Source organism: Stegastes partitus, unplaced genomic scaffold, assembly GCF_000690725.1.
Source record: "Stegastes partitus isolate 25-593 unplaced genomic scaffold, Stegastes_partitus-1.0.2 Scaffold88, whole genome shotgun sequence".
NCBI classification, from domain to species: Eukaryota; Metazoa; Chordata; class Actinopteri; family Pomacentridae; genus Stegastes; species Stegastes partitus.
This window is the reverse complement of record NW_007577819.1, coordinates 104741-114534: the sequence shown is the minus strand read 5'-3', so window position 1 is coordinate 114534 and position 9794 is coordinate 104741. Positions and strand designations below refer to the sequence as shown.

At 41.0% G+C, this 9794-nt stretch overlaps 1 protein-coding gene across 2 annotated transcripts; it reads right to left on the bottom strand.

The window, feature by feature from the left end:
- Nucleotides 1-3968: 3968 nt before the first annotated feature.
- Nucleotides 3969-9527, bottom strand: ino80c (INO80 complex subunit C). Of its 2 annotated transcripts, none has more exons than XM_008277048.1 (5): nt 9255-9527; nt 5797-5925; nt 5592-5703; nt 5143-5210; nt 3969-5061 (listed from the first exon to the last, which is right to left on the bottom strand). In XM_008277048.1, exons 1-5 carry the CDS (start codon nt 9420-9422, stop codon nt 4930-4932), a joined length of 609 nt encoding a protein of 202 aa, XP_008275270.1. In that variant the 5' UTR covers nt 9423-9527; the 3' UTR covers nt 3969-4929. The 2 variants fall into 2 exon arrangements, with proteins under 2 accessions (XP_008275270.1, XP_008275271.1); XM_008277049.1 differs by having other exon boundaries at nt 5797-5913.
- Nucleotides 9528-9794: the final 267 nt, after the last annotated feature.

The window sequence follows — 9794 nt, the reverse complement described above, 5'->3', positions numbered from 1 at the left end:
TGATCAGCTCACCAGAGCTGCTAGTCCATTTCTCCGACCTGACATTTGAGGGTAGCTCTCATGAATTTTTCTCATATACTTTAAGAAGTAAGACATGTCAGATGAGGGATGCAGCACGGCTTCTATCAACAGATTTTTTTTCCTCTCCCTCTATCTGTTTGGAAAAGCTGGCAAATCTCACACGGAGAAGTCACGGATTTGAACTGGTTCAGCAAAACCGAATGTGTCAGCTATGAGATTAAGTTAAATATCTCAGTCTTGATGATGCTTTTGCTGCTCGACATGCTGTTTGTCGTCAGCAGGTAGAATGAGAAGCAGTCCTGGAAAAGCTGCACGCACTGAGAAGTGGGATAAACAACTTCTATAGCATCTCAACCATCACTGGACATAAATGAGCTCAACCTTAGTTCACAGTGTCTCCGCAGTGTTTCAGAAACTTGCAGCAAAAAACAAACCCGACGGAGGAGTCAATCATTGATTTGAGTTTGTGTGTGTGTGTGTGTTCACTGCAAACACACATCTCGTGCAATGCAGCAGGTGCCGAATCCTCCATCAAGGCGAGAAGAGCCTTTTTTTTTCTGCACATCACAATCAATTTCCTAATGACGGTTATTATATGATTGAGCTGTAAATTGCTTATTTCCGCGACAACACCAAAATTAGCCTTGATTGTTTAAATCAGAGTGCTTGTATTATAGAATCTTTACGCTTTGCTGCCAGCTAAACTCCAACAGCCGCATTTATTGCATTTACTTATATTAGTCTTTACCCTTGAGTTTGAGTTTTTACCCAGCGCCGCTGCTGATGTGTAGAAGACGGTCGGAGCTGTGGGTGGGCAAATCCTCCTGCAGCAGTTCATAAATCCGAGCTCAGAGCTGGACACACTGCTGTGACCTGACTGACTCACCGTGGCACCGAGTGCTGGACGGCAGAATAAGCAGAGCTGTGGCGCACCCAGGTGGAGACGAGCTGCGACTGCAAAGACAAGTGTAGCTGCAGGGTTTCTCAGCTTTGAGTGCAAAGCAGCCCAGATACTGCAATGCACTTTTTATCTCTTTTTGGATTCCTGAGGCTCAATTACGCACAACATGCCACAAATATCCACATGTAGATGCTCGTACAAGGTGTGCATAAACATTTTCATATTAGGATTATGACAATATTAATTTTAAAAACAGATCCCAAGGCTAATCTAAGAACAACCTCCTAGTGTGTAGTTTCCCGGCTGGGAACACAGCAGAGGTGCTTGCACACACACACACAGACACACTCTGTTGAGTCGTGTGCTTGGCTAGTAGAAAGCCCTGACGCCGTTCATTAATCACTACGTTGAGGTTTTGATGCCACAGCAGGAATGGAAATGCTGCTCCGACTCTCATAGATATACTATACTGCCTTCATCAGCTTCACCGGAGCTGCAACACTCAGCCGCGAGTGAGACCGCTCGTTTGCAGAAACGCTAATAGCTCGTGTTTGTGTTTCTGGAGCATTGCAGCGCAACAGTGTGACTCATTTATCGTTAGGCCCAAAACCATCCATGCTCATGCCAGATTCTGATTTGTAGTGGATTTTTATTGGACCAATTAATGTCTTCTGGCTGGAAATGACATAAACAAGAGAGTGTGAGAGACGTTCATGATGAATTATAACTATTTCTATGTGTTGTTTACAATTTTGCCGTCTCCAAAATTATTCATACTCCTTAAAATAACTGTAAATATTTTGAGAAAATGCAGCTTTGATGCAGTTCCAAATGATTCTGGTGACTTTCACTATATTCTAGAGTGTTAATAAACTATAAACAGAGAGCAGCTGATGCAGTAGTTCCCTTGTTAGTTACTAGTGATGGAGAAAACCAAAGAACTCAATGAGGACTCCCAGTTGTGCAGTGTTGCTGCTCACAGACAGTTAAAGGCTATAAAAACATATCAAGTGTCTACAGAGCAAAGCTTTGTGAAAAAGTGCAAGGAGTTCCTCACTGTTGAACATGTCAAAGGGCTGCAGGAGGACAGACGTGAGCCCTGCACTGGAAGAATGGTGGAGGCCAAGAAGAACCCAAGGACCAGCACCAAGAGCATCCTGATGAATGTGAGCAGTTCTGGTAGCAACATGTCAATCAGACACTCCAGCAGACCAACAACAAGGCTGGTCTCCATGGAGATCAAGGAGGATCCACTTCTCCAGGACAGACTCACTAAAGCTCAGCTGGACCTGCAGCAGTTCTCTAGTCAGTTACAAGTCATGTCTGAAGGAAACAGCATCATGAGAACAGAGGAGAACATCAGGCAGTCTGCAGGAACACTGCTCCTTGGGCAGCAATGGAGCTTCAACAAGACAATGATGTGAAACCTGCAGCCAAAGTGGTGAAGAAACGCTGAAGAGGAAACAATGAGGAGATGTTGGAGCGGCCCAGCCAGAGTCCAGACCTGAATCCATCCAGAACCTGTGGAGGAGCTGAAGAGCAGAGTGATGGAGAGGAAGCCTTCAAGCTCCAAGAGCTGCAGATGGACACTTGGAGGAACTAAACCCCAGAAACACTGTTAGACACTAGAACAGCTGTTGGACTGATGTGGAGGAAAATACAGACTTTCACACTGATAACTGAGACAAAAATGCACAAAATTCAACATTAACATCTTGAACACAATGTCCTACCAGCTTTTATCTCTTGTTTATGTCATTTCCAGCCAGAAGAACCATATTAGTCAAACAAAAATTCACTATGAATCAAATTTGGCATGAATATGAACAATTTTTAGTTTATCTGTATGTGTTTTAATTGCTTTTAGACAATAATTGAGATGTTATTATGAATAAAACACACACAGTCCTTGCTAATATTATCAGTTCATTGTTGCTTATATTATTTCCATTGGATTTGCTGGTAATAAGGATGCAAATAAATACGCAGCATCGCCAGACTAATCCTTCCCTGTTCACCTTATTATCCTTTAATGGTAACGTTTGGCTCATTGTTTGCGTTGTACTTAAAAGACTGAAGGATTTATGCAAACAAAGACTACTGAGCGACGTGTGCTCACAGAGCCTGAGCAAACAGAGAGAAGGGGGGTGTTATTTAGACTGTTGCAGAGTGTCAACAGATGGTTCAGTGTTCAGAGCGGCCGCCTCTCGAAGCCCAGGGCTTTTAGCGTCTTCACATCTATTCAATTTAAACCAAAACAGTGAAAACTTTCCTTTTTCTGACTTCAATATAAAGTTTTTTTAAAAATCGTATTTCTATTGTTGTGGTTGGGAAAGGGTCTGAATAGGTCAACTGTGCAGGAAAACATATTTGAAACGTTCAGCTGGTGATAAATTCTCAAGCACTGAGTTAATCCACACTTTTGTCAGGTGAATCGTTAAGAGGACAATTAGATCTAGTGAGCAGTCTGTATTTATACGTGACAGGGATAATTCTCATGTTCTGCGAGGTGCATCGGTGGGTAGCATAGTTGCCTCGCAGCAAGATCGCATCCCAGTGAGGACACCCAGGATCTTTCTGCGTGGAGTTTGCATGTTCTCCCCGTGCAGCGTGGGTTCTCTCCGGGTTCTCCGGCTTTCTCCCACACAGTCCAAAAACATGTTGAGGTTATTGGTGATTCTAAATTGTCCGTACGTGTGAATGTGAGTGTTTCTCTCTTTGTGTGGCCCTGTGATAGACTGGTGACCTGTCCAGGGTGTCCCGTCTTCACCCTAAGTCAGCTGGGATAGACTCCAGCCCTCCATGATCCTAGTGAGGATTGAGCGGTGTATAGATAATGGATGGATGGAAGCATATATATATATAAGAGCTGAATTGACTACATTAGCAGGTGAAGATATTTTAGCTGCAGCTTTTTAGACATCAACATCTTACAAGTGTGTTTACAGGTTGTCATGAGCAAAATTCCTACTGAAACAGTGTTTGTCTCTCTATTTCCAACGTAGGACAATGTACATTTAAACAAAAAAAATCTGATATGAGAGCATGAATAGAAAAAGAGACTTTAATGCAAAATTCAAGCTACTTAAGAGGCACCTTAGGATAAGCAAAATCAAAGTCTTTCCAACAGCAACGTTTCTCCTCCACAATCTGCCACTAGAAACAGATATTTGACACAGTGTGGCATTTAACATCTGAATCATCTGAACTCTGAGCAGTTTCTGGGCATGTTTTTTGCTCCTGTTACATTTTTCCTCACTGTGGGCTCATTTTGCACTTCAACATGAAGTCCTGCAGCTCTATGGCAACAGAACAACCATGACTAGAAGTACAGAGGACTCAAAACTGTCTTCACACAGTTATAATGCCATACATCATAAAAATGAGGGGGAAATAAAAAGAAAGTTGAATGATGTAATAAAATTTCAGGGACTTTTCGGCTGAACTGCAGGCTGTGCTTTCACAGAGCTGATTGGATACAAGTATGGAAACATTAAACATGCAAATGGTAAAATATCTGTAGTATGTAGAGCCACAATGTTTTCTAGTCTTTCTAAAAAAAAAAAAAAAAAGCTTTGGGCAGTTGGAAAATGTGTATTCCAGGTTTCTTTAATTTTTAAAGAAAATAAAGAATCGTGGAATTTGAACTTTTGTTTTTATCCGTTCTTGTGATTTACAGCATTATAACCGTGTCATACTACACAGAAGACAGGTTTGAGTCCTTTTTCCTCTTCATTGTGGTTGTTCTGTTTCCACAGAGATGCAGGACTTTACATTGCAGTGACAAATTAATCCACAGTGAGTAAAATACCCAGAAACTGCTTGAGGTTCAGTCACAGCAGTACTACAGTTTAGCAGCATTTGAGCTCTTGCAGTTTCCCCTCCAGCAGCCTCCAGACCCAGGTTCAGCTCTGAGCTCTGAGCTCCGTCCCGGTCAGCTCGGCAGCCTCCTGCGCTGACATGAGTTCAGTTCTGGTGTGTTTCAGGTTTCCAGCGTCGCTCCGCTGTCAGGGTACGATGCATGTTGCCTTTCGAAGGGCCAGGTAGCCGGTAACAACATCAGTGGGGAGGAGCCGGATGTAAGAGAACTCCTCAGAAGATGTGAAGCGTAGCTTGGTCTGAGGGTCTGTGTAGTTGGCCTGAGGAAAGACGAGAGGGGTCATTCAGAGAGAACTCTATACGAGACTGAGCTGAAGTAATGCAGCCTTTATTCTACTCACAGGCAGGCCAGAGATGTCTGAGTATTTCTTGGCTGGTTTCAGGGAAGGAGGAGCGTCAATGTTGTAGTCTGTAAACACAGGAAAGTCAGAACTTGAACTAGAGCTGAACCATATGCAAAAAATTATCATATTGCAATTATTTTGACAAATATTGGTAGATAAGTGACACATTTTTGCATAAGTTTTTTACTGAAACAAATATAAAAATGTGACTTTTCTGCAATCTGTTTTTTTGGGGGGGTTTTTTTGGAGTAAACTGTCATTCTTCTTTAATGTCAGCTGGTTTTGGAAATGTTCTGTGCTGTCTGGAGACGAAGAACCAACAAAATAATCCATGTTGTTGACAGTATTTTGCATAAATGTGGTGGAATTTTGAATGCAGACACAGAGTTGGATTATTTGGAGCAAACAAATGTATGTGTGCCGAGTCAGAAGATACAGAAACTCACAGTTGGGATCGTTGAGCTTCCAGGGTAAAGTCCGCTCCAAAGCCAGAATCTGTTTGAGATTCTTCCAGGTCCTGTTCTTTTTGCCTGCTGCTGCTCCACCAATCCCAGAGTGCTGCCAAGATGAAGAGAGGCGAAAACAGAGAGAATGAAAACTGAGGGAGAAGCAACAGAAGCAGATAAATTCAGGCTGGAAACAGACGCTCACCATGAACGTGTGGTCTTTGAAAGGCGGAGGCTTCGCGGTGGACTCCGCGGCGGCGTTTGGACCGCCGTCAGCTGATCCCACCGGCTTCACCTCAGCCGCCGGCTCCACTGTCGCTACCTGATGAAATACCTCATTCAGACATACAGCAGCCACAGTTGGTTTAAGCCACATGTCTTACAGGACCTGAAGCTGAATACATACAGTGTAACATGAAACCTGAAACTCTTATTCTGACAAGATAGTTTACAATCACGTTTGCGTTTAACGTATTCATTAACATTTTTAAATTTGATATGACCCATGGTGTTTGTGTTGTTATGGTTATGTGGACTTGTGACCACTGCATGTGGAGATGACCTGCGTGGGGCCCAGTTGTGGGTGGCTGAGAGCTCCAGGACACTAGCTGCATGACATCTCAGCTAATTAGCCTGGAGCTAAAGACCTGCAGTCCAGCCCTTGTTCTCCCCGTCTCCAGTCACATCTGATTGGACCACCACTCGTCCTCAACCGCAGCAATCACCACACCTGGCTATAAAAGCAACCAGCAACCTCTCAGGCAGGGCTGGCTGGGGTTCAGTGTGAACAGTCCTGGTGCCTCTCGCTCTGTGTTTATTGTAATGTAACTTATGTTGGCAGCCTTCATTTGGTTCTTTTGATTTTTCGTGATTTACGTTACTGAGCAACAAATTGCATAACCTGAACCATTTCCCTCTGGTTTTTTGTTACACCCAGCTGACCCTAGTGGCTGGGTTGTAACAAATTGTAACACAAAAAATCGTATTTAAAATGCTAATTAGAAATGTTGTTGTTGTTGCACTAAGATTGCATACTACGAACATACTATACCGTGTACGTGTTTGTATTCACTGCTGTTAACAATTTATCTGTTTCAGCGTTGACGATGGGATGTGTAATCGTCAAATCTCAAAACCTGCAAAGTAAAAAACAACCTCTGTTGCTGATTAATACAAAAACTTCTAATTTTCCACAATTAATCTACAAGAGAATCGTGTCTGATAGAACATCATTTACTCAGATTTAACAGTTACTGGACTTCTTTATTTGAAGTTTGTGGAGGATAAATCAACAACTGAAGCCACTAAGATGCAAAACCTGGATGATCTCAGTCCGAATCAAAGTCCAAGACAAATCTTGCCATTGAACACTTGGCTGATTTATTTTCTTTCCTCATAAATCGGGACAATTAAGCTCAAATATATTTCATAATACACCCTAAACAACTTGGGTTGACTGGAAAAAGAGAGGTTGCTACTTATAAAAGCCAACACAAATGTTGTACAGCTCTACCATGCCTGTACTGTGTGCTGCCTTTTTACATTGCATATCATGTTTGCTGCCCTGCACATCTTTCATTCCCCTGTCCATTAATCTATTAGTTGTTTGGTCTACAAATGTCAGAAAATGGTGAAAAACGTTGATCGGTGTTTCTCAAAGTCCCAGATGACAAATATCTTTTCCACAACCTAAAGATATTCAGCTTACTGTCATCGATGAAGTGAGAAACCAGAAACTACAGTCAGTAAATTAAGAAGCTGTGATCAGAGATTTTAGACTAAAAATCAAACTGAATAACTCATTATCAAAATCGCTGCAGATTAATTCAATAGTCTACAATTAACTGATTGATAGTCACAGCTCTAGTTATAATAGTATTAAAGCATAACCATTATTGTTTCATAAATACAGCCTGTGCAATAGTATTAGCCTGAATTATTATTCAAAAATATTCACGGGCAGATTGAACAGATGGGAATCAGTGAAAATACAGATGTTATTGAGAAAAAGGCTCCGCAGCATCTGTTCTGATTATGCTAAATAAACTCGTTCTGAGGAGACGCTATCAGGAATGTGATTTCCTGTTTGTAAAACAAGTGAAGTCTGGTTCAATAGTTCAATAAGGCAACAGGACGGTTCGTTAAATCTGTTAACGGACTGATAAATGTATTTACACCTATTGCACATTCTGTAGTGATGCTGAAAAGCTGGAAGAATTGCAGATTTCTAACACTTGCAGTGTCTTGTGTTTAGAAATCTGAAACTTTACACTTCATTCCTTTAAACAGGATACTCAACTAGTGCATGTAGGTGTGACACTGTCCCACAATGACGGTCACATGGATCAGTGTTATTGATTAAAAATTCTCTGTGATAAATACCAACAGAATAACTAATATTTTAATCTGTGTTTTATTAGCTGCAGTCCCATCAGTGTAAAACAGACTGGGCAGCAAATCAGCATATTTATGTATTTTTCAGCATCATCAGCTGATTGCATGTAGGATTATAAACTTACAGCTGAACAGGTTTATAGAAATGACAGCTAAGAAACTGTACCGCTCAGAGAGGATATGGTCTGCAGAGGAACTGGTGGCAGGGAGACACTTCTGAAGGGCAATTTAAGGATCCATATCGTTCCCTTTTTCAGTTTAAGCTAAGTACTGGAATATTTGGGAAGATGTTTGTGAAATTTTTAAGAAAACAAAATACTTCCAAAGATTTTATTTAATTTTTTAAACTGCCTCTCTTCCTGTTTCAAAACGTTCTTTGTGCGTACAAATTTAAGACGATGTTTGAATGACGATATCTCAGGAGCTATGAAGAATTTAAAAGCAATTTTTACTGTTTCCATGATGTCATTGTTTCACAATATTGGTCAAGTAGGTCAAATAATCTCTGATTATGGGGGAGTTGAAATATGAAAAAACTTCATGCTGTCAAGAAAAGCTCCACCTCTGAGCATATCTGAACAAAAAAAATGAAAATGCAGGAGTCAGCTAGTGATATTTTCTTAACTATCTATAGTTGCATGTATAATGTGTATAATATTACAAAACAAACCATGTAGGATACTTTAATATGGAAAAACCTGGTCATAAAAATGAAAATAAAGTCATTTTCAGGCTTTTATCTTTGACAGATCCTGAGATAGAGCTGTCAAATCTATTAAAACCCTACAGTTTGGCAGATACAATTCAAATCGCCATGGTTTGTGATAAAGTTTTAAGCAAATGAGAGATGCTCGAGCAGATGGGCTCTGATGATATGAGATGGAACAACCTGAAGCTGGAAGGCTACTTTGTTATTAGGGGGCTTTAAGAATGATAAAAGTTAAAGTGTTCATATGGGAACAGGTTTAATTTTACATGGTCAAGTTTATAACAAAAACAAATTAAAATAGATTTTTACCATATCTGAACATAATATCCTGCAGATTAGCTGTTAGCAGTGCAACATCAGTTACCATGGTGATATATAGCAGGTTAAAGTAGAGCCACTTTACACTTAACATACCTGCTGCTAATAACCTTTTAATGTCGCCTTGTGGTTCAGTCCCCGAGGTGGGTAATTATAAAGCAAAATATCTACAGTACTATAAAATAAATATTCACCTTAATCACTCCTCCAGCATGTCAGTGTGTGGTTCAGTTTAGGTTTACCTGGGCCTGAGTTGTCGGAGTCGCTGCCGGCTTCTTTTTCTTGTTGCTCCCGGCGGCCTGCGGAGCTCCGGACACCGCCGGACTTCCGGGACGTTTCTTCCCCCGGAGAGCGGCGGAGCTGGCGGCCGTCGGCTGGGTCCTGACGGTAATAGGGATCTGAGAAGCCATTTGTAGCGAAACCGCCGCAAAATGTTAGTAAAATACGATTTAACTGCAGCTTCCTCCCTCGGTGGTTAGCATTAGCCGTCCGCCATCAGAGTTGTAAACAGACTGTGACCCGGATGCAGAACTGATCCACTTCCGGTTATGGTGAGCGTTTTAATTTTTCTAAAAAAAAAAATAAATAAATTTAAAAAGTACTCTAAAATAGTTTATGGAATCATTTTGGTACGATTCTATAAACATTTAATACAAAATACAGAAGAGAAAAAATTACGATAATTCGGGACAAAATTGATGAATTGATGACATTATCTCATAATATTTCCTGAGAACACTTTTTTTATAGATGCTACTGTCCTAATAAAATCCCATATAGGT